At 38.6% G+C, this 24,618-nt stretch overlaps 3 protein-coding genes and 2 pseudogenes across 4 annotated transcripts; 3 read left to right on the top strand and 2 right to left on the bottom strand.

Moving 5' to 3' along the window:
• Nucleotides 1–892: 892 nt before the first annotated feature.
• LOC101306226 (sphinganine C(4)-monooxygenase 2-like) lies at nt 893–3,386 on the top strand. Its single transcript, XM_004297258.1, has 2 exons — nt 893–1,419; nt 2,514–3,386. Exons 1-2 carry the CDS (start codon nt 1,198–1,200, stop codon nt 3,063–3,065), a joined length of 774 nt encoding a protein of 257 aa, XP_004297306.1. The 5' UTR covers nt 893–1,197; the 3' UTR covers nt 3,066–3,386.
• A 2,159-nt stretch (nt 3,387–5,545) lies between these two features.
• LOC101306232 (protein PHYTOCHROME KINASE SUBSTRATE 1-like) lies at nt 5,546–7,060 on the bottom strand. Its single transcript, XM_004298385.1, has one exon. The coding sequence runs from the start codon at nt 7,058–7,060 to the stop codon at nt 5,546–5,548; it is 1,515 nt and encodes a 504-aa protein (XP_004298433.1).
• Nucleotides 7,061–8,330: 1,270 nt separating this feature from the next.
• On the bottom strand, nt 8,331–12,933 carry LOC101305935 (probable methyltransferase PMT2-like). Its single transcript, XM_004297257.1, has 7 exons — nt 12,637–12,933; nt 11,565–12,216; nt 11,228–11,438; nt 10,810–11,104; nt 10,173–10,544; nt 9,664–9,741; nt 8,331–9,115 (listed from the first exon to the last, which is right to left on the bottom strand). The coding sequence occupies exons 2-7, from the start codon at nt 12,207–12,209 to the stop codon at nt 8,893–8,895; spliced, it is 1,824 nt and encodes a 607-aa protein (XP_004297305.1). The 5' UTR covers nt 12,210–12,216; nt 12,637–12,933; the 3' UTR covers nt 8,331–8,892.
• Nucleotides 12,934–14,276: 1,343 nt separating this feature from the next.
• LOC101305941 lies at nt 14,277–19,252 on the top strand (annotated as a pseudogene). Its single transcript, XR_184589.1, has 10 exons — nt 14,277–14,281; nt 16,376–16,469; nt 16,563–16,670; nt 16,831–16,913; nt 17,203–17,336; nt 17,480–17,529; nt 17,671–17,763; nt 18,434–18,525; nt 18,617–18,723; nt 18,842–19,252. The product of XR_184589.1 is annotated as an uncharacterized LOC101305941 (transcript).
• Nucleotides 19,253–21,747: 2,495 nt separating this feature from the next.
• LOC101305661 lies at nt 21,748–23,542 on the top strand (annotated as a pseudogene).
• Nucleotides 23,543–24,618: the final 1,076 nt, after the last annotated feature.

Below are 24,618 nucleotides of genomic sequence, written 5' to 3'. Positions count from 1 at the left end.
AAAAAAGAGAAGAACAGATTCTGTAACCCCCATCTGTGAAATTTCTACTGCAATTGCAAATTTGCAATGGACACTGTATAGAACCGAAATTTCATATTTCATTTTGGCCCTTTTGGGTAATGAGATTAAACCATCCCGACCCAATTATACAACTTGTAGTAAAAAGGCCCAATGCCTTCATGAGACTTCAAAATTAACTTTGAAGTAAACCTAGTCCTTTTCAGTCTTTTTAGCCTTTATTATCCTTTATCAAACTCCTAGTCCTTCCCTTCTTTTCTGATGTAACTTGTAAACCAAACTAGTTACCTAGGAGGCCAGGAGTTGCTTCAAATTTTCATGCACACCAACTTTGAAAATAAGACGAGAAACAAAATCAGGGGAAGACAGTGAACCTAAATTACTGGAGTTCGATAAACATAAGCCTAGTCTGGAAAACAACAAAGTTAGCCTTACGAAAAACATAAGATTTGAATCATTATTTGGAAAGAAAATATCTGGCAGATCATGGGTACACTGCTAACACGTCACACGAGGGTAGTCTGGTACTTTCACCCCTCCGCGTTCGACTTGTCCGATTTGAAACGTTTAAAAATCTTCAATCGAGTCAAACTGGGTGTCCTTTTTTGTCCGTCCACAGAAAAACAACTCAAAACCAAACAAAAAAAAGTCGATCCAAAGCCCCAATCCTCTGCGTCCACAACATCCTAGTTGGCCTCTCCAACTGCCTCCCAACTCTCGACTCACCAGCTCACCGCCTCTCATAACACACCACGTAGCACGCGCACATTACCAAAAATAGTATCGCGCACACTGGACGTCAGCCCCCCACGATGGAACCACTGTTTGAATGTGTTTGATATTTTTCTGGGTCCTCTCTCTCTCTTATTGATTCCAACGAAATCCAAACCAAAACCAAAGCCTGCTCCTTTTTGGTAAAAAAAAAATCAAACTTGACCTGCTTTGATGGTTTTAATCTCAACCCAATTCTTCATTTCTGATTCTCAACTCATAGTGAGGTGAAAGGGGAAGCCTTTTCATAGTTTAGGGTTAGGTATTGGGGAAGAAGAAGAAGAAGAAGAAGAAGAATCATCATCATCCAATTTATCTGATATTATGCAAATTTGGAATCTTGGGTTCAGTTTTTGATCAAAGTTTGAGTCTTTTGCTTTTGGGTTTTACTTTCTTGATATATCAAAGATGGGATTTGAGGTTTCTGATGAGCTATTGGGAACTTTCGTCCCAGTTTTGGTATATTGGGCTTATTCTGGGATTTATGTGTTGCTGGATTCGTTGGAGAAGTATCGACTGCACACCAAGAAAGATGAGGATGAGAAGAATTTGGTGTCCAAGAGAACCGTCGTCAAAGGCGTTCTTCTTCAGCAGACCATTCAGGCCATTGTTGCTATCATTTTGTTCACGGTAGGACTATTACTTCAGCTCTTTTTTTCTTTTCTGTAGAGACTGATTTTTTGGTTGGTTTAGATTTGGAAATTCATTGATGTGATCGTTGGATAGATAAGGAAAGTTTAGTTTACTGCTTTGTTTAGTGAATTGGGATAACTGTGTTGTGAACTGGTGATAGCTTAATGGATATTGAACTTGTGATAGAAGCTTTGATTTTTGGATTATGTTTGAGCAGATGGTTTGAATAGTTGTTGGGCTGATGGTTGTAGGAGTTGGAGTTTTGTGAATTAGAATTAGAAATGTTTTAGTCAACTACAATGATGAACTGAGCTTCAGTTCTTTTAGTGATTAATTTATCCCCTCCTTGTTATCTTCCTTTTAGTGATCCGTAAGTTATCTAATCAACTGAGCTTTAGTGTCTCAATGAATGACATGATAAAATGAGAAATTTGGTCTGTCTGATATCTGATAGCTCAAACTAACCAGCTTTACGCAGCTAGTACGCTTGATGTACCTTCAGGCAATGTGTACGTCTATTTTATAAAGGAACTGTTCTGGAACTTTAGTCGTAATGAGTGTCAGTAGGTGTACACAATTAGGTTTCTTGTTTGTCTTTTGCAGTATAGTTCTGTCTGCTTCCCTTGTGATGATATTCATTATTGTCATTGAGGATAATTAGTAAAGGAGAGAGAGGAAAGTTATGCTATTTTCTTCACTTGATGTTCATGTTGACCGGCTGACTGATGGGGCTGAGATTTAATTGAATAGTTGTGCTACTGCTGACATTTTTCAACAATTATCATTACCATGATAGGTAGAAATCTCTTTGTGCAAGTTCCAAATAGGTAGTTGAAAGAGATCATTACTATGATTGTTGCAATGATGTGGGGATAATAACGTAGTAGTTTCTTTTATGCTGCATCTGAAGATTGTTTTCATTATTAACACGCTTCCAACTCTGCGTGTTTTCCAACTTGTTACACTAGTTATTTTGTTATTACACTGTGAATAAGAATTCATACCCTGTGCCTCATTTATACTAAAACCTCATTCATTTGCCTCATCTTCATATGCGGATTAAGATTTTATGTCAATTTTTTATTGTGTAGGTGACAGGAGATGATGGTGCAGCTGCAGGTGCAAAGCATTCTTTGATAGATCTAGCAAGACAGTTTGTTACTGCAATGTTGGTTTTGGATACGTGGCAATACTTTATGCACAGATACATGCATCACAACAAGTTCTTGTACAAGCATATCCATTCTCAACATCACCGGCTTGTTGTGCCCTATGCATTTGGAGCTCTTTACAATCACCCTGTAGAGGGTCTTCTCCTTGATACAATTGGTGGGGCCTTATCTTTTCTCCTCTCTGGTATGTCTCCTCGAGCCTCCATATTCTTCTTCTCCTTTGCCACCATCAAGACAGTAGACGATCATTGCGGATTATGGCTTCCTGGGAACCTCTTCCATGTACTTTTCAGAAACAATACTGCTTACCACGACGTCCACCATCAGCTCTATGGAAACAAGTATAACTTCTCCCAGCCATTCTTTGTGATGTGGGATAGAATACTTGGTACCTATATGCCGTACTCATTGGATAAGAGAACAGGTGGGGGATTTGAAGTACGACCTGTAAAAGAAGTGAAGGAGATTTGATTCTTACCAAGGAACACGAATGCTGTAAAAGAAGTGAAGGAGATTTGATTTTTACCGAGGAACACGAATGCACTTGAATCGATTGTACCAGTATTATTCTTTTCCTCTTAGGGAACCACACTGCCTATATTGTGTATATACATTTAATGTTGTGCCTTATTCTTCTGAGTTCCTTTTCGAATGAGTGTTAAAAACTTAGTGTTATGGAATTGAGAATTCTTGTACCCCACAGTAGCTCTGGTGGCTTCAGTTGTTACAGGCTATGTTGTTATGAAGTATATTTGTTTTTGGATCTGATATGGAACAACTGCCATTTTAACTTGTTTGTTTGTTCTGACTTATATTCCGTTTGGTAACGATATTGCAGCTTTTGTGGGTTTTTTTGTTCAAGTTTGGAGACCATCCTCGTCTGTGCAGAACTAATCAAAACATCCCCATTGACACTATGACCTAACTTTCTTTTGCAGTTCAGTTTGTCAATTTGAGAACCATGAAATCCTGTACACTATTCTTCAAGTAACCGACACTGTTTGCAAGTCATTTTAGGTTTTTCTACCATGGTCCACAATTGTTACCTCAATGTAATGCTCTAGATGTATACCTATTACCTAACAAAATGATACTCTTGTCTCTGATCTGACAAGACCTGTAACTAGATCTGCTCTTCTCACCCACGGACGCTTGCTCCATCTACAAGTTCGGCGCAATCCAATTTCACTTCTGTGTTTGATAATGGTAATGTACCTTTCGTTCTTTTTAATAGCATTTATGTCACACAACGGCTACCCCTTTCCTGAGTTACACAACATCATCATCATCCTTGCACATATCTATCGTCTTAGCTGTAGTCTTCCCGTGGCAACATGTCATGGTTCCAAAATCCTCTATCTTCGCTTGCATTTCACATCATGGCTCATGAGAATACAATCGGAATGTTTCTAAATTCTAAAGCTACTTGTTGCAAAGGACTTGCTGATAGAATCTCTTATCTGCATAACTCTACACAATTATCAGAGCTTTGATATAATCATTCCCTCATCGTTTGCTTAGTTCCTATCAGTTTGTTCCTTTCTATATCCACAATGGCGGGTCAGGCAATTGAAAATTTGAAATGTAAGGGTTTATGTCTTGGTCACTATTAAAAAGGTGATTCAGATTGATGTCCTTATGGTTACAGATTGAAATGCCTGTGATTGTTTCGGTGGCTGCGAGTCGTTATGGACGACATTCCTGGCTTTATAATTGAAAGCTGAACATCAAATGGCACTAAAATATTCATGGTATTATTAGCAAGACTTTGGAGCTTTATTGAGTTTATGCAGCAACACATGCAGAACCATTCTGGCCCCTTCAGAGTTGAACTTTCTTTTTGAAACGTAAGGAATCTTTCAAGCCCCAGAGGGGCCATAACTTAGACAGTTTATATGTGATAGGTTTTCGAGTTCAAATCCAAAAGGAAAACAAACCTATCCACTGCACTTGGATCATCAATGGTGATGTGGAGCCTTTTCTGGTAATACAGCTGAATTGGATGCAGATTCATCTGTTTCTGTAAAATAGTTGCATGTATGATAGTAACATAATGACAGTAACTCTGTGATACATCATGTTACTGTCATTTCTATGGGGGTATAATTTGGGATCTACTGTTGATCGTCATAGGAAGAAGGCGATAATTGACTATCTAGAGCTCTCTATGAGATGTCCGCCATGGAATGTGGTCCTTAAAGGGTAAATAGACAAAATAGTTTGACAACTTGATCACGCTAGGTTCCAGTTTTAGTTGCAATTTTTGAAGCATTGAAAGTGGGATGTTTTGTGGCCTCAAGTTTGAATCCACAAAAATACAAGAACAAAAAAAGCTAGATTTGTTGGATTCTTCTAAGGATGTCATGCAAGAGGAAGCGCTAGTACAGTGACTTTGTTCCTCTGCTATTACACGAGCAATTTCTTCATTTCTCTAGAGGGCAAAAGGGTATGGCAGAAGCTGTAGTATGAAATCCAAGTTAGGGACAAAATTAGGTAGAGCCCTTCTAAACAGAAAAGGGGTAGAATTCCATGTGTTAGAAGCTTTGAACTATGTTACTTCTGATGAGAAAAAAAAAATGTAGCATCATGAACTTCATCAAAGAAGCAACTCCATGTGTTTGAAACTTCAAACTGATCGAGTTACTTCTTGAGAAAGAAATAAAAAAGTAAATGAACCAAATTAAAGAAGCAATTCCATGTGTTAGAAGCTTTGAACTATGTTACTTCTGATGAGAAAAAAAAATGTAGCATCATGAACTTCATCTAAGAAGCAACTCCATGTGTTTGAAACTTCGAACTGATCGAGTTACTTCTTGAGAAAGAAATAAAAAATTAAATGAACCAAATTAAAGAAGCAACTCTTCGGATTAATTAATCACTAATGTAATCAAATATGGGAGGGAACAATTGATATGATCGAGTAGCAGTAGATTAGGAACTAGTCTGGATCCCTACTGCATGAATAGAAGATGAGAAGCATGTGGTGAATGTGCACGCGGAAGCGACCGTGGTGCAAGCGCATGCTGCCCTTGTACTCTCGAGTCAAAACCTGTCAACTTAGAGTTTGGGTCAGCTTGAAACCTTGTTGATGGCATGAGTGGCATTTCTGGCTTGCGAGGCATCATCTGTGGGTCAATAATGTTCTTCTGGTTCTGTGGTCTGTGCGCATTTGCTGCCACTCTCACAGCTTTGTGACTCTTGCAGCCTAACAGAACATTGGAACGGTGCCTAATTGGCACCATCTCTTTGTTCATTCTAGCTGCTTTGGCATTTGTGGTGTTGGTTGGACTTGGCCTGACAAGGTCTTCACAATCTGACATGGCAGAGCTGAAATCTGCAGCACTGGCAGTGGCCACACTCCACTCTATGCTTGCCTCACTCGGCGCGTAACAATGTGTGGGGGTGGCACAACCATCTGATGCTTGCCTTGCAAGAAAAGGGTTGTTTTTCCCTGTGAGGCTCTCAATCTCAAACAGGTCTGAACTTGCATCACTGTCTGACTCATGAGTGTAGGTTCCACCTGATTTCGCTGCAGCAAACTCGGCATCCCAAGAAAGCATTGTTAGCCTTTTCTCAAGGCCTAGAGCCTTTTTCCTCTTCTCCAACACAGGAGAGCCAAACACCTCTATAGACTTCCTCATTTTCTCATCTTCCATTTCTTGAAAGGCAGGAATCTTGATAGGCAAGTTACTCACCGCTCCAGATTTTGCAGCTGGGAAAGTAAAGCAGTTTTCTGTGCTCAGACCAGTTCCCAACTTCTCGATCTTTTCGTTGTTCATCAATATCTCCTCCTTCACCCATGAATCCGGGGTTTGTTGTTTAATTTTGACCAGAGCTTCACTAACAAGGTCAAGACTTTGTTTAATGTGTGGTGGTGTAGCTGTGATTCCACAGTTGGCACCATTCTGCTTGAAGCTGATTTCACCAACACGCTCTTCATTAATATCAACAGAATTCTTATCAGTACATGAACAACCAAGAGCTGCAAAGAAGCTCTTCCTCTGTGCCTTGTTGCTGCTTGTCTTGTTAGTCCTTGTGCCTTTTCTCGACCCACTTGTCAGCAGTGCACTCTGGCTGTTCCAACTACTTGCTTCGGAACGAACACTTGGAGTTCCATGCTGTTGCACCTTTAGCTTCATGTGATCTAGATTGACTCGCTGCTGCTGATGACCATGGAACTTCATTGAGCTACATGTGCTGCTTGAACTTTTTGAGCTGTCCTCGTCCATTACTCCTTTGAAGTATTTTTCAGCTCCAAATACTCCAATTTCTTCCTCTTCTTCCTTCTTTCTAGTTCCCAAGTGCTTAAGCTGATCATCTCGCTTGGAAGGACTGGTGGTTGTGATGATTGGACTGAGGTTTTGGCTTGACTTCTGATCACCAAGTTTACGTAGAATGGTTTGCTCGTTAATACTCAAGTATGAAGAAAAGGAGGCGTCTCGGATGTTAGATGTAACAACAGCCATGGATAACTCCAACTCTTTGAAAACAGTTCAATGCAACAAAAAGAAGACACCCAAAAAGGAAATGAGAATCTGATTTCTAGAGGCTAGGGAGAACCAGATAGCAAGTACCACAAAACTACAAAAGGAAAAAAATGAAAAAGACCCAAAACTAGAAGCCTTGCTAGAGCAATATCTGTGTTGAGTAAAAGTGGTATGTATCTTAGGTTTTCTTCAGGTACTACTGTGAAAGAAACCCAACAAGCAGGAGCTAGTGTTAACTATTCAGGCCACAAAAAGAGAGGGAGTTGCATTGAAGAAGAAGAAACCTTGATAAATTAAGAGAAGCTTAGATAAGATAAGGGTTGGGTAGGAAACTGAGAAGTGTAAGATGTATATGTAGGCTCAATGTAGGCTCTTGCAATATGCAAAGATGTTAAAGAGGGTAGGGTCATATGTTTGTGGCCTAATTAATTGACCAGAATTGTCATTTTTTTCACAACAGGAAAATTCATTAATACTCTCTTGACATGATCTGACTGACATTTCTGTCAGCTCGCATTGCCATACTTGTGGATGTGGTAACATGACGCTCTAGATCTCAATTATTCATATTAGGTGTGCAGACAATTGAATCACATCATAGATTTGAGACTAAAACGAGGGAAGACTATGTACTTAGCGTCTTAATTCGGACATGACATTGTTAGATCGTAAATCAGGATTGCAAGTTCAAACATGTCTTAAGCTAAGAAATGCTAGGTGAATCATCTTTTCGGATACTAATTATGTTCCACCTTACATGACACATACACGTCATTTAATGAAATACTGTAATCGGATGAACTTTATACTAAATCAGCTGGCATATAAAGTGGGATATTCATCTAACATTTTGATGATATTAAGTCTTAAGTGACATCGTAAGAATATAAACATGTCAGATCCAGAATCATATGAAGAGTGAGGTAGTGAGGTCCATATAATCCCATCCCCAACTCAACCATCTGCCTATCTGTTGCTGTTGGGAAGAAGACATGTTCATGATACAGAGAATTTCGAACATCTACCAAATCTAGAGATATTTCTCGGAATTTGAAGCCTGAACACCATTCATCTGTCAGAAAATAATATATAATTATATATGCATCAATAACTGGTTAACAAAGAATGAAAAGATTGCAAACAAACTCTTTGAGATCTCGTTTAGTTTGCCTTGGCCTGTTTGATGGGACTCCTACCCTGCAAGTATTATGAGGATAGCAGTACCACACGAAGACGTTACTCCTGCTTCAATTTCCAACCAACAAGACTCCTTCCATTCCGATCCATCACAATCCACGCATTAACTTCTAGGACATACCAAACAGTGTCTTTCATTTTGAGAATTTTTAGTCCACACAAAGTCCTACCATGAAAATTTAGCACCTATTCAAAAACCATGTGGCTAGACTAAACCAGCTTCACAAGTTCAACCAGAAAAAAGCCATCGCAATTGCGCGCAAGCGGCTTTAAATCGTTGCAAGGCTTGATACAAGTGCTGGACTAAACAGTACAAACACATTTCAAACGTACACAATAAATCAAGGAAGTTTATAAGATGAATGATACTGTGAACAATACAAGCATTAGCTATATAGATGATCTTAGCTTTGTCTAGTTATAAGTTACTACAAAGAAGCATGGTCAAAGATGATTAGCAAAGATAGCTTTGTGTACACCCTCCTCCCTAGGAAGTGCTCGGGCAGCAAACCTGCTCACTGGAAAAATTCACATCCGAGTAGGGAATTGTAACAGAGACCATTGCCAGCTTAGAACCCTGCGAAGCTCCTCAAGGTTTCGTTTTGAGCATTCCATCATGTGGATGTGGAGTTTCCAACCCAGTACTGCTTGACAGCAACCAATATCTTCTCTGGAACAAGGGGACCATCTTCATGATCCACCATTTTGGTGTCCCACCTCATCCCTCCAACAATCTTTCTCACCTTAATTAATACATCAACTTCATCACGGAATATGACGGCACCTTCTGGCCTCAAAATTCGGTCCATCTCTAAAAGAATGTCTTCCCAATTGCATCTGCATATGTTTAAGATACAGCTGATGAGTTACAGAAGCAAAAGGAAAGAACAAGTAACTAAGTAGACATTCAAATTGGTCCATCAAAAAAATGAATTCTTGAATAGATATGGTTGGTTCTAGCGTTTCAAGTACGACATCCACATCTAAACAACTACCCCATTACAGAAACTCGCTGGTTACAGATGCAAAAAGGATATTCCACACCATTGCAGTCATATTCATAAAGTAGTTGGCGTTACAAGGCCAATGAAGTAGTCTTTAACAAACATCCCGGCGAGAGCCCAAGTTGGAAAAGGCTACACTAGTTGAGTGTCACTGGCTCAACACTCCTCACAGAGTATGAGCCATAAGGTAATATCTCATTCTGTACTAATTGACCTAAAAATCATGTGAGGATTGTGCTAAGGTTTTGTTTTTTGGCGTACGATAGTCAGTGAACTTTTCTTGTATACTGTTTTGAGATATATACATCACATCCATCTGACAAAAGGCTAGAAAGCACACATATTAAAACCTAAAAATAGATTATTGATGGAGATACTTACTTGCCATTGTACAAACTAAAAATACCATTGGCATGAATGAGGTCATATGTCCTTGGGTACGTGGAGAAACCTTCACACCTGAAAAAGAAACAACACAGGCAGAAATGCTGAGAAATGAACAAATAAGTAAAAGTTGGGCTTTGCTCCAGGACATTATAATTATTTAGCACACACATCATACTAACACAGAACCCTGTAATAAAAGGGAGTAATCCAGGAAACAAAAAAACTATACTTTCATAGAATTTTTTTATTTTTTATTTTTACTTCCAACATCTTTTCAAACAGACCCTAGATGAACTGTCAAATACACAATACTCTTTCATTGATATGATTCAGCAGACAATATATATTACTGGCTGTTTCGAAAGCATGTACTCTGGAAACTTGGAAAGCATGTAACTTTACATTGATGATGAAATAAAAGGTATGTCAATAAAGCATGCTGAAAAGATGATAATTTAGAAAAACAAGCATGCAAACAGGTAAGAGAAGTTCAGAATAGGTACCAGTCATGATAGATTCCAATCATTCCTCGCTCGTATATAACACCCAATGTATTTTTCTCAGCTATAGTGGGCACCACATTCATGACCCATAATTTTGGAGATGTAAGTTGTGCACCAAAACCACCCAAACCAGCATTCATATCCATAACGTTGCGGTACCTTCCAGAGTCAAGTAATTTGTTGATTCTTTTATAAGCACTAACATGCTTCTTCCAGTTTTTGTTATCCTCCAAATAGGACTCAACAGAAACTCCAGGAACCGATCCACTAGCAATTCTAGGTGGTACAGCATGAAGCCTTTCTGGAAATGGCTTCAGTTCTCCAGCAACTTCATCAGGATATGGAGTTATACATCCCTCCATTTTTTTATACCTAATAACCACCATAAAAAGCAAGATAAGAAAGCAGAAGCGGAAAGTTGACTTAAACTGATGCAAAACAGAAATGTGAGATTTCGTGGATCATCAAAACCTAAGTAGTAACATCAATACTATATACATTACTTAGATTTGTTAGCAGTTGCAATTTGGCATCAGGAATGCTGCCATTTGCAACACAAATCAGATGTGTGTAAAGACATAAAGCTAGGAATAATTTCTATCAGTTTTTTTTTTTGTCAATCAATACAGGAAAATACCAGACGTCATCTGCATCATTAAAGCTGCAAAAGGTAGCTTGGGAGTCATCCTGTCTGCTGCTGCATGAATCAGAATTCACCCTCTTCTGCCAAATGGCGGTTTCACCCTTCTCGGACTTCTTCTCCCAGCAAAGAAGTTTAGCAGCTTCTTCAATCTTTCTCTGTTCCTCCTCAAGTTCCTCCCTGGGACGCTGCCATGATTTGTAATTATTCTTCCAATTGATCGGGGGACCAGAAAGCACCCAATATCCCCCAGGCCTAAGGACTCGGTCAACTTCCTTGAGATATTTTCCATCTGTACATAAGTTCAAAAACTTAATGCCACTGCTGTTTAGTAGATATCAACAATCCATCCAGAGTATTAGGCATTCTTTTCTTTCATAAATCCTGAGTAATAATTTAGCATTTAAATTCTCACCATTTATCCCCCATGGAATTAAGCAACGAGAACAGTGAGCCATGTCAAAGGCTCTGGATGGATATGGCAGCTTTATTGTGCCAAGAACACCAATTACTGCAGGCACACCCCTTTCAAGAGCAAATTGCACCTGTGCTTCATGTGAATCTCTTGGTGCAAAGGACATGGCAATAACATTTCTACTCAACAAATATGCACCCCAACTGGCAACCTAAGAAAAAGAGTCATTGTTAGAATCATATGAAACAAAAGACAATGTCAAATATCCTCGCAGAATGAAATTAATGGACGGAAGTCACAGATAAAGAAATGGGGATTTTGGGGAAAAGTAACATACCCCACATCCAGTGTCCAGCGCAGTTCTAACCGTACCATTCTCAATTGGTATCACAGAAGCAAGCTGATCAATATATTTATCTGCCCCTTGAGGAAACTGTGTTCCCCCACCAGGGAATCTAAACACATTACCCTCGTATTGGATCCAGTTCTGGATAGCCTTCTCAACAGTCAAACTCTTATACGGCGCATTGGCATACGGCACATAGTCACGGCTCTTTGGCCAGGAGAACGGAGTCACATATCCTTTAGGCGCCGGAATGAGGCAATGTAACTTCTCTTCCTCGGGAGGGCAATGCCTCTCTCGATAATTCATATCATCCCTCGGAAACGTCATTGCACGCTTCTGATCCTGGCACGGCGTGTAATCAGTGTAACGAGGATGACAAGGTTCAAACACCTTGGCCTCGGATCCAGACTCATCAATCTTGCCAACTTCACCGGCATGATGTGATTCAAAACTCAAATTCGGAATCACACTGCAATCGGCCTTGGTCCTAGTAATCTCTACAGCAATGCTGTCCCCCTTACCGAAACCACTCCTCTGCCAGGCACCTAATATATAGAAAAAACAGCACAATCCGGCTACAATAAAAATCTGCACAGAGCCCCTAGTCCGCCCATCGGCATTGGTTTTCGTAGCCATCCGGAGCCTGCAAAATTAGTTCAAACTTCACAACCACATCTCATCACCATATAAAAAACCTCAATCTCCAAATCCATCACAAATCTATAGTAAAACTACGCGAAAAATCAGCTTAACTTAGCAACACTATGAACACAGATTCAATACAAAATTACTCCACCGATCCAAAATTTACCACATTATCATCATTCAACTGTATCAAAGCTTACGCACTATACATCAAATTAAATAATAAAAAACTCAAAATCAATGAATAAAAACTGAAACGTTCTTTGGAAGCAAGCTTACTATTAAAGAAGTAAACCAAAATCCGAAAACTCAGTAACAAATTCGGAGCTTGAAGAGCTTCAGTGAACTGATTTGAGCTCTAATTAGCGAACTAAAACAGGTGATTAGTGATTAAACGAAGCAAAATCAGAAGGCTTACCAATCGCATAAAGCAGGCCCAGATCTACAAGACCTATCAGTATCAGAAAACAGAGAAAGGTAAAAGAGAAATCCCAAGGTTCCTTGTTTCTGTATGTGAAATGATGAGGGAAGTGGAGTGGAGGTGGTCAGGTGGAGGTGGTGTATATATATATATATATAATTTTATATATAACTATATAATTATAAATATATAACTAGCAGTATTTCAATATTTCAGAGTGAAATGACGGTGCGACGTGTCGATGAGTTTCTGAGAAAGAGGAGGGAGTGGAGCTCTGAAACTGTGAGATTCTGATGATCTGAAAATGATGAAGCAAAATGAGGGGGACATTCGTTTATAGGGAACTGGATTGTGACGCGATATTAGCGTGTAGTCTAATTTTTAATAATTTTGTTTTTAGTTTAAAGATAAACAAAAATATGATTTGCCGTGTGTTTTGTGGAACACGACAACACGGCATATATGAGATCATGGTCTCGCCCTGTTCTTAATGGAACCCTATTAATTATTTGATTTAGCGGGCCAATTTAATATCGGTGTTTTTGGACGCAAACTCTAATGTATTTTTATTTCTTCCTTTTGGTTTTTTTTTTTTTTTTGTCTGTGCACGTCCCAATCAAATTGTGAATGAGAGGTAATTCGTTTTCGGTTTGTGTTCGGCTTGTTTTTAATTTATGATCAGTCAGTATTTGTAAGAACCCGATTTCGGTGACAAAAACTTCTCACCACAACCAATGATCATGAGACACATGTCCATTTTAAAAGACTTGGCTGTAATTTAAGAACATAACAAGAGGATTTTTGGTATTTGACATGTTTGTTTATGATTATTGTTGACACTTGTCTATCTCTTATTGGTGTTTGTCACCCATAAGTGACCATAGCTAGTCACCCAAGTTATTTTCTATTTGTAATGGAATGAACTGAGCGTAAAATCGAGAATAGTTTCTTTTTGTTTAGACATTCTAATCAAGTTTGAACACTAGTTTGATCTTATTCGAATATCGTCCGGACGTGAAATAGTTAGTTATCCTAGATTTTTCTGAGAAAAGTAGTGTGTTAAAAAAGTTCACCAAAAATGACAAGATCCAAAGATTTTTTTTTTCCATAAAGATGTGAAGAGTGAATTTTGGACTTATTACTGATCAGTAGTTCGATTGAGAGAGTAACTATTTATGATTGAAGATGTGTTGCGGAGTTGGGCCGATGTCAGGAAGGAGATGCGGGCGGGACCCACGCGGCGATTGAGGTTGAATTTCCCATTAATTTAGAATGGGCAGATCTGGGATCAAAAGGCCCACACCTGGCCCATACTTGTTGTTTTTTTCCTCTCAGCATCTTGGACCAAAGCAACAGACTGTTAAATCAATCAAAACTCAACCATCATCCACCATTTTTAACCTTTCCTCTTAACTCATCGAAAGAGAAAGAAAAATTCCCTCTCCCTCCGTGTTCTTCCAATTTAGACAACCACCAAATTTGGTAGGGGATTGAAAATTTCCATATTAATAACCAGTCATGTTTGAGATTGGTTCCAAGAAAATTATAAGTGTTTTTAAATTAATCAAGGTTTTTTAATTGCATGTGGCCATATACTTACAAATATGTCTTCATATACGAAATAGAGAAACTCTACGATGCGGTAATATATGTCATACATACAATTATCTTAAAGTAAATGAGTCCATAAAGTAATACGATTAGTCCTTAAAGTGATAACATTAGCTATTAAAGTGATTTTTTTTTTAGTTACTACATGAGTCTTGAAGTAGTAAGATAAGTCCTTAATGATAAATGTCATTAAAATGATAAATATAGTAACCGCGTGAGATATGTTAACATACAACAGTCGTAATCAAATAGTAATTATGTCTCCGCAACTGCCTTTGACTGTCAAAATGTCTCATGAACATCAAATAACTTGTTTTTAGTGAAGTGTGATCAAGACTTAACAAAAGGTTGCATTGCCAAAGTCGAATGGGTTGATGACAAACTCACAAACACAAAAGGTTGCAATGCCAAAGTCGACATCATAGGCTTGGCACTTTGGCAGCAAGGAGCTAGAACATAAATGGTTAAATAAATTTCAATAGTAAGTACTATACTCGTAAACGTTAATGATCCGGATCGACTTTCGTGTTTAGGTTATGATTATTGGTGACCACGCTGTCTCATATTACCATTATCAAAGAATCAAACTCATTATTATAAAGATTGCGACTCAACCTCTTTCTTATTTTATATGCTATTTACATCGCACAGTATCGTGCTTATGATACAAGATTAATGTGGAGCACTTTGTGGGTTCCAACCAGTTTTGCTTGATTTAGATCAGATCCAAGTTAAAATAAGATGGAAAGATCCCACTTAAACATGCTGCTATTATCTATGGGACAACATAAAAGTCAGCTTTCCGCACGAATACATTTTAATAAATAATAACTAAGAATGTCTACACAAATTTATTTTTACAATAAACATACACATACACAAGTTGGATAAAAGAAGTTATCAAGAGATTGTTTGCGTGGTCTATAGTAAGAGTAATTTTAACAGGCTCTCTTTTTTAGGTTTTAGTTATTTTAGAAAGCGTATTTAGCTTTTTTAGATGTTTTAGGAGCTCCAGCAGATTAGCCAAATTTGAGTTATTTTAACTTTTAGCTATCTCGCTAGCTATATTTAGCTAGCAAGATGACTCAAATGAGACTAGCTATAATTTAATACATTTCTTGTAAGATATTTTATGTGATATATAAATATATTTAAATTATTTAATTACTATTTGAAGAATAATGTTGATGTAATGCTAGCTAAAATAGAGAGCATTGATGTAGCCACATTTTTAAAATGGCTAGCCGACATTTTAGCTAATTTGACTAAAATTTAACTTAAAAATGGCTAACATTGTTAAAGATGTTCTAAATTAGCTTGATGTTTTACATTTGGCAACTCTTAGATTCAGACTAAAACATAGTGTTCTAACAGTCTAACACATAGAAATAAGAAGAGATAAAAATCATGAACTCAAATATTCCATCACGTAAAGAAAGAATTATCTTCAATCAAGAAAAGAAAGAATTATCTAGCTCAAGTGTTCACATGAAACTGATGAAAGTGTTAATACTTGATAATTGGGCTCATTTCTGAATGCAATAGGCCACACTATACCCTTGGTTATTTGACTTATTTCCAACAATGATTGGGCATCTGGGTTGTAGTTGCTTAGCCCAAATCTTTCAGTTAATTTGGGCCTAGACCTCCTTCTCATCTGAAGAAGAAGAAGAAGAAGAAAAAGATTGCTGTTACTACTGAACAGCCTTATCCCCCGTTCCACTATCACTAGTCTTCTTCTTCTCTCTTCTCTGCTCAACAGTCACAACTCAGCCATCAAAACCTTCCAAATTTCTCACACATTAACCACCAATGGTGTATACCCTCTTCACATCTCTAGCTCAGTCTCCCCTTCCCACTTTCTCAAACTCCCCCAGCTTAAATTCCTCCAAAACCTTCCTCAAACGAACCCACACCCTTTTCCTCAATGCCCATACAACCCACCTCACACGCCTCAGAACCACCCGGCCGCCGCTTCATGTCTGCTTTTCCGGCGGCCCACGAAACCCAAAACCTGATTTCCAAGAAAAGGTCATCACTTTTCTTCAGCTCTACCAATCAAACCCAACTGAGTAATCTAGAAAGAAAAAAAAAAAAACTGAAAAAGTAAGCATTTTTATTGCAGGAAAAATGAAGGGGGGTTGCAGATTTTGAAGAGGTGGGATGTGCCAATGGGAGTGGCAAACAGTGTCATTGACATCACTGGCTTGTGGGCTGAGGTGAGTTTTGGCATTTGAAGTTTCATCAGTGTTGGAAAATTTGGTTGCTTTAGTTTTTAAAGATTGGAGTAATATTAATTTTGGCCCAGGCAGTTTTGTTTTGACAGGATTGGTGGAGGCAGCAGTTGTACCCTATTTAGGATTTAGCATTCAGGATTTGAGTTTGGATGAGAAGGCTGAGTTTCTCTTGGTTGCTCAAGGGTAATGCATTTCACATTGTATTGAAATTCAATCAAATGATCACTTATATTCTGTATCTATGTTGAGAATTCAAAATGCTTATTTCACGTACAGTTGTGGGTTTAGTTTGTGTGTTTTGGAATTGCCAAGGGTCTGACTGGTTCTTCTCTTGTTTGGGTAGTGTTACGACTGCAGCTATACTTGGAGTTCTGTATACTGTTGCAAGCACTTTCCAACCGCTGCCTCAAGATATTTACCGCTATGGTACTAGTCCTTTCTATATTACTTCGTATTTTTTTCATTTAAAGCACATGTACATATTTTATTTCTCCTCACTTATGGCTGTTGTTTTGAAACAAACCGGTTAGAAAGATTGCCTGTTAGTGTTGTACCATAAGTTTTTTACTTGGTTCAATCAGATAAAATGTTTTGTATGCATCAGTATACCAAATAATTGCAAAACTTACATTGTAAAGCTCCTTTTGCAAGACTTGAGTTTGTTAAGCCTGGAGAATGTGATCATTTGAGTTAATATAAACTAGTATTGTTGCAGAGTGGAGGGATCCTTTCAGTCTACAAAGAGGGTGGCTTTTGTGGGCTGTGGTTGGTCTTGTTGGTGCTGTAGCTGCTGTGGCGTTGACAGGGGCAGCCACATCCTTTTTCAGTGGGGAGCCCCCACAAAGAGAGGTTTGGAGTTCATCTGATATTGCTTTCTTCATTATAAAGTACAGTGGACTCAATTCCCTTATTCTCTCATGAAAGTGGATTGTCACTGAGTTGAAGGGAGAAGATCCTGGACATAATCTTTATTTATTTTCTCTTGGTTTCAGAAGGACGCTCTAGTTAGCTTACTCCCGCTAATTGGATCATCAAGTGTTAGGTACTTTATATCAGATCTTTGCATATTGTAAATGTCCTGGGTTTGTTAAATACATCGTTCCAAGTATTGAAAACCTTTCATCATCACTGGAACTTGAAGATTCAGCAAATTAGATTAAGCTGTTGTTGATCTTCATTGCAGCACTGCTTGCTTGTTAGGCATCACTGGAGTTTTGGCTCCAATTCTTGAGGAAACTGTGTTCCGCGGGTTTTTCATGGTCTCCATGACTAAGTGGTATGTTGTTCTTTGGTTTTCCTGAGTTGCATAACATGACCAAAGTGATCGATTGTTCTCTACATTGACCATAAACATTCTAGACAGTTTTGTTCCCTTAAACATGCCTACAATTACTTGAAAACTTTTCTCACTAATGACATGCATTCAAATATTTTCATCAGTATCAGAAATTTAAATTACTGCTCTGAAAAGAGGAGAATAGAGAGTAATTAAAAACTAGGAACCAGTTTGGTGCACTCCTAGAACTGCTTTGCTTTGTTACAATCAGAATGCAGAAACAGTTTCCGTGAACTGGACTGTTCAAACAATATGATCCTCTCCTACATGAAAGTTGTATTGAACTTTTAATATATTATGTAGTGGGTCAGTCTTGTCAATGAGTTGATGTGCGGGTTGGGTGTGATAAACCATTTTTAGAAGCATGAATAAGTATAGAGACTAAGAAATGTATGGTACAAGAAACTGGTTCCATAGACCTTATGTACAGATGTATAGTAGAATGGCCCAAAGCATCTAAATGTTTGATACAAGTTCAGTTGTGTTGGTTGTGGACGGTTTTAAAATTTCTTGGTTCAGCAAATTTAGTATAATCTCCTAGATTATGACTGGTCAACTGGTAATTCCTAAAACTTGAGCATCTTATTACCTTTTCACTTTCTTATTGCAGGGTACCTACTCCAGTTGCTGTGGTAATTAGTGCAGCTGTATTTGCACTTGCACATCTCACTCCTGGAGAGTTTCCTCAGCTGTTTGTACTAGGTAACATGTTTACAGTTTATTGTTGAAATCAAAACAAGATTTGAACTGTATAACACCCTAGGTTTTGGCTTACATGTTCTATCATCTATAGGGGCTGCTATGGGATTGTCGTATGCTCAAACTCGTAACCTTTTGACCCCTATCACAATACATGCTTTTTGGAACTCGGGAGTTATATTGCTTCTGACCTTCCTTCAGGTAAAACCACTATTTATCTTGTTATGACCTTGTATAATATGAGTCTGAACTATAAATGAAGGCCACTGGCGAACATTGAGTAATCTTTCTGAAACTGCTTTTCTGGTTGTTTGTACAGCTTCAAGGGTATGATATCAAGGAATTGTTGCAGGCAACCTGATAGGAGTAGATTTCTTTTGCATATATGATAGGGAGCATTGTCATAACGGTGAAAAAGGTTCGATGCTTAAAGGTCTGCAAGGATAGTAAAGTTGGTAAAAATTTAGAATATAAAGGATTTTACCTACTTTCAGCCCAATGTTGGCACACGCAGTAAGTGCAGACGTATGTGTGTGGATCATTGGCGTTGTGAATTGAGGATGAGTTGGTACTTCCGATTTTTATTTGTTCTGTACTACCACAATGTGAATGTAATAGTATCAGGGAAATTGCTCTTAAAGTCTCTTATTCTGTTGTAAAGTTTCCAAAATTGTAGCTTCCACTCGAAACTGTGAACTATGCGTCCCATTTTTATGATTTTTTCTTTCAAGTTACAAATCCCAGATGTGCAAGGTCTGTCAATTGCAGCACATTTTGAACATCATGGTTTATCAATGGTGAAATCATGATAATTTCAAGAATTAAACTTGTCTAAAGTGCTTATGATCGGAAGCCGAAGCTTTTCCAAATGAGTCTATGAATCGGAAACGTATATACATGCGCTTGAAATTCAAGTTGAAGAACACTTGCGGATTCAACAACCCGGTAGTACAACTACAAGAGAGTGAAGAGACTCCTAGACTATTTCACCCCATCATCAACGGCCAACAAGTGACACGTATTTGAACGAAAACCTAACCAAGTGATCGTTTGGATTTATGCATTGTAATTATGAACCAGAAAGAGTAAATAAGTAAGATTCATGAAGCTTAGGCAGCCTCGTAATGGGTTTCAATTAAGTGTTGTTGGTAAAATTCATCAACCTTGTTAAGTGGAGTTGCCCCCCTTGACAATTTACATGGTAATATTTATGAACGAAATTGATCGAAGTAGAGGAGGGTTAATAATGTTCACGTAGAAAGAGGTAAGTTTTATATAGATGCTTGAGCTTGAAGAGTTTGACCCAATTTTTAACTTTGGTTGCACGCTTGGGGAAGCAAATCCTAGGTCAATCCACAGACAAAAAGGGTTCCAACCGAGGGTAAGATTTTGGGAGCTTCACTTGGATTTGGAGTCCCGAGTGTGCCATTTGACTATATGTGAACTTCCCATTAAATACTTGGTAACACTTCACTTCACTTGCTCTCCAACCACTTCACAATTTGAGCAAATTCAAGTGTGACAAAATGGACTTCAAACTTGTTTATGTCAGATCATCAAGTTTATGAGAAGGATCCTAGTGTCCTTTAAGAGAACTCAAATAGTAGTTAATTGCTCTCATTGTTGAAACCTATTTGGTTTTACGCAAGGCAAGAAAGAGTGAGGAATCCCACACTCCACACTTGGTTTTCCAAAGTCCACAAATTCAGAGAAAATTTTAACTTGCAAATCCTAGCTATATGACCAAATTAAACCCCCCAAATCCTTTTCTCCACTCATGAATATATGTTTACAATACACACGTACATATAACACGACCTACAAGAGATATATGAACCCTCAAGATTAGCATGCATGCATACATATCTTATGGTTTAGATCGATATTGGATACGAGTTAGATATCAACTAATCAATCTATGTCCTAACAAGAGGATGGACAAACCTTACTTCATGAATTTCCTCATACCTGACTAGTATAAATTGACTCGAGTCTACATTTATAATTGGTTTATGAGATATAAATTTATGATTAATATATTTGTTTGTTTCAATGTTTGACAGATGTTTAAAAGAGTTAAACCAAATTAATTTTAGAGAGATGAATACTAGTATAAACTTCTACATCCATGGAATAGAAATTACCTGATTTTAGTGAAGAACTAGTTCATTATATAGGAGTTCTTACATTTGAGTGTTAAATATTAGCTAGCTACAGCTCTCTGACCCTTGATTTGTGAATGATAGGTGGGAGTCACCATTGATGTAACTTCTAATAAGGGCAAGTGGTCCATATATGGGTCCAGAAGAGCTAGATTTGGACGGTCTGAATATGCCAGATTAAACTGATAATCCTAGAATAGAGAATTAGAGATATTGCTAAATCTGACAAAGTCAGTGGAATAGAAGCTGTGAGAATGGAATAGAAACTGGATTTTAGGATTCTGAGATACTAGTATCACCTATTATAATCCTTTTCAGATATACAAGTCATCTCTCATAGCCAGGACTCCATTTTTAAACTAAGTGTTGGAAGTTGGTTCAGGTCCACGTTTCCAAAAACGAATTCAAACACCTCAAATTTTATACTTCTACTTGCTTGGAAGTTTGCTTTGTCTTCATTTGCAGTGGATAGACCAAAACCATGTAATATGATTATATATGAGCTACTGTGATATATGGTAGCTCTCCTTGAGATTCCACTAATTGGATTAAACAATACCCCAAATGAGGTTTATTCAAGTCCAAGTTAGCTACTTAGTGAGGAAATATAATTATAAGAGAAACTAGTACTATCTCTCTTGAGTGTATTAACCTATTTTTCTTGACTTCAGGTTTAATTTTCTTGGTATTTGTTCTTAATTTTGATTTTAAGTGACTGACCACAGTGGTTAAATTTCAAGTCACCAGAAAAGGCGGCTGATCCTTCGGGGGCAGACCCCTCTGCAGGAAGCATATATTGGCTACAAATTAAGAGCAAACCCTCACCGTCAACTTGGCCTAATAATCTTTGCTTTCACTCCACCTCTCTGTACTACTTCTGCGCGTTCCTCTTGTTTTCTTAGCTAACTAGGGTTTGCTTATTATTACAGTTCAACACATCTCAGCACGCTTGTCTAAGTTAGCACTAACTTCTTCAGCTTCAGACCTTAAGTAGTTTCGGCAAAAGGTTTAGGGTTTTGGGTAGGTACTTTTCTAGAGAAGGAGAAGAACTAAAGAGGGTAGTATGGATCAGGAGAGAAGTAGTAGCGGTGATATGAGTGCAGCAGATCAAGATAAAATAGATGACGTGATGCTGCCAGGGTTTCGTTTTCACCCTACAGATGAGGAGCTTGTTGGTTTTTACCTCAAGAGAAAGATCCAGCAACGCCCTCTCTCGATCGAGCTCATAAAGCAACTCGACATCTATAAGTTCGATCCATGGGATCTTCCAAGTAAGTTTTAACCTAATCCTACTCATGTATATGCATAACTCTTTCATTTCTACCAGTTTGTTATAGTACTAACATTCTCTTTCATTCTTTGCATATATGTAGAGTTGGCAGCCAGTGGGGAGAAGGAGTGGTACTTCTACTGTCCGAGGGACAGGAAATACAGAAACAGCACAAGGCCTAACCGGGTCACCGGAGCCGGGTTCTGGAAAGCCACGGGTACCGACCGGCCCATTTACTCGTCGGAAGGTAACTCGAACAAGTGTATAGGGTTGAAGAAGTCCCTTGTTTTCTACAAAGGTAGAGCTGCCAAAGGGGTCAAAACCCGACTGGATGATGCATGAGTTTCGCTTACCTTCTCTCACTGATTCCTCAGTAGTACTCCCATCAAAGAGATCCTTCATGGACAAAATTGCCATTCCTGCAAATGTATGGAAACTAAGCGCAATGTGTTTTAACTACATCTTAGTTTCGAAGCAAAATCTTCGATTCGATTCTCTGTTTATACTCTTGTGTTCTTTTTTAATTACGCTGAGATTGTGCTTATTTATCTCTCTTATATATGTACTTTTAAGGTCAAACATGTAGAGTTCAAAACTATTTTTTGTATTAAAAAGAGAAACAAGAAATGAAGTACTTCTGTAGATTCGAAAATAATAGCAGAGAAACATGCATGAGCAGCAGTAGTGTTGTATATTCGTGTGAAAGATTTGTACTAATTGCATGTGTTGTTATTTGCAGGATTCATGGGCAATATGCAGGATATTCAAGAAAACAAATACCAGTGCGCATCAAAGAGCCATTTCTCATCATTCTTGGGTGTCTCAGACCTTGCCTGAACCAAACACATTTCAGGATCATGTGTTAGGCAGCTCCAGATTACGTGCACAAACCACTAACACTACTCAGTATAGTGGTAATATTGATACACAACAGATCTCAACTTCCACCACAACCAGTACTCTTTCCCCAGTAGATAATTATTATGCTAATAATCCCTACAAAACTTTACACCCATCAATCCCTAGCAATCTTACACCCTATCATCAGTACTTCCCCATTTCCAACGCCGGAGACTACTTTAACCCTAATTTCACATTTTCACCTTTGGAAAATCCGGCAGCCAAATGTTCCGTGGATGTTTCGTCCTTGTTGTTGAACATGTCGTCTTCAGTGCTCGGAGATTTCGGAACCAAGCTGGCCTCGGCTGAGAGTAGTACTACTTTCGACTTTAGCAGTACTACTGGTTCTCAGGAGCAACAGTGTAATAACGGCTTCTCCTCGTCCTTGACGACAATACCACACCATGAACTGATGCATGGTAACGGCGTTGTTGGTAGTCATGATCACAGCAGCATCGATGCCTTGATGAAGAATATAACGAATCATGTGAACTCGAACGCAACAGAAACAGATGATCATGAACACTGGGAGAGTAGTCTGCAATCATCATCGATTGGATTTCCGTTCATGAGTAGTTTACCAGTAATTCCTATGAATATAGGAGGTGGGGATGCATGGAAGTCCAACTTGACGTGGGACTCTTCACCATGTCCGAGTGAAATGTCCACTACCAGATGCTATTCTTAGTTCTTTTAAATTATTATTAGTATTGTTGTACTAAATATTGTCATTGTTCTTAGCTTCAGTTTAGTCGGCAGCTAGCTCAAGTTCGATTTGTAGGAATTCTTGGCTAGTTCTAATTAGGCACTGTGTCATTAATCAAAAAGATTGAATGTGAGAAAGTGGACATGTTTGTGGTTCTTGATCACAGCTCTACTATTGAAACACATTAGAAATTCACTTAATATAGTGATCTAATTAAAATCTGGCTGCTGGAACGTACTGCTAATCTAGGGTTTGATTGGGCGGCGGAGATGGTGGTGGACTCGGCGTCTTCGAGGCTGACGGGGTGTTTGGTGTCCACTTGGAGGAAGAAGAAACATTGTGACTCGCTGAGTCGACTAGGCCGGAGAAGGAAGAGAGAGAGAAAGAGAGAAAGAGACGACGGTGTTTGTGTGAAGCTGAGGAAGGTGGCGATCGTCGACGTCACAAAGGCCCAGACGGACAGGGGGCTCCACCATTTAAAAACGTAAAAAATAAAAAAAAGAATTAAACGTATTGGGCTTAAAACGGGCTAGGCGGACATGTGTCACGTCTAGACGGTCTGGGCCGTGGTGGGCTAAACGGGTTGGATGATGGACCATTTAAAAACATATAAAAAAACGACTAGTCTCTACACACAAACTGGAAAATAGAGGAGGGTTCTGTTTTTGCTCTCTCTGTTCTTCTGAAAACAAAGAACCCAGAATGCGATTCCGAGATGGAGGATCATAAGAAGAAGCAGAGTATTGAGGAGGATCGACCTGTGAGAGTTTATCTTGTTGAGATATATATCCCACATCAGAAATAATGGGACCTTACCTGTGGTTTATAAGGGTTTGGGTCACTCCATCCATTGTCAATTGGTTTTGGATGTGAACCCCATACTACTTTATCATGGTATCAGAGCGGGTTACCCACGTCCACGTGTGAAGCCCATAGGCCACACGAACTCCACGTCACCCCAAATGTTGTCCACGTGTTAGGCTTGAAGATTCGCGACACGTGCGGGGACGTGTTGAGATATATATCCCACATCGGAAATAATGGGACCTTGCCTGTGG

This window comes from Fragaria vesca, linkage group LG4 (assembly GCF_000184155.1).
Source record: "Fragaria vesca subsp. vesca linkage group LG4, FraVesHawaii_1.0, whole genome shotgun sequence".
In the NCBI taxonomy this organism is placed as follows: domain Eukaryota; kingdom Viridiplantae; phylum Streptophyta; class Magnoliopsida; order Rosales; family Rosaceae; genus Fragaria; species Fragaria vesca.
This window is presented reverse-complemented; position numbering and strand designations above follow the sequence as displayed.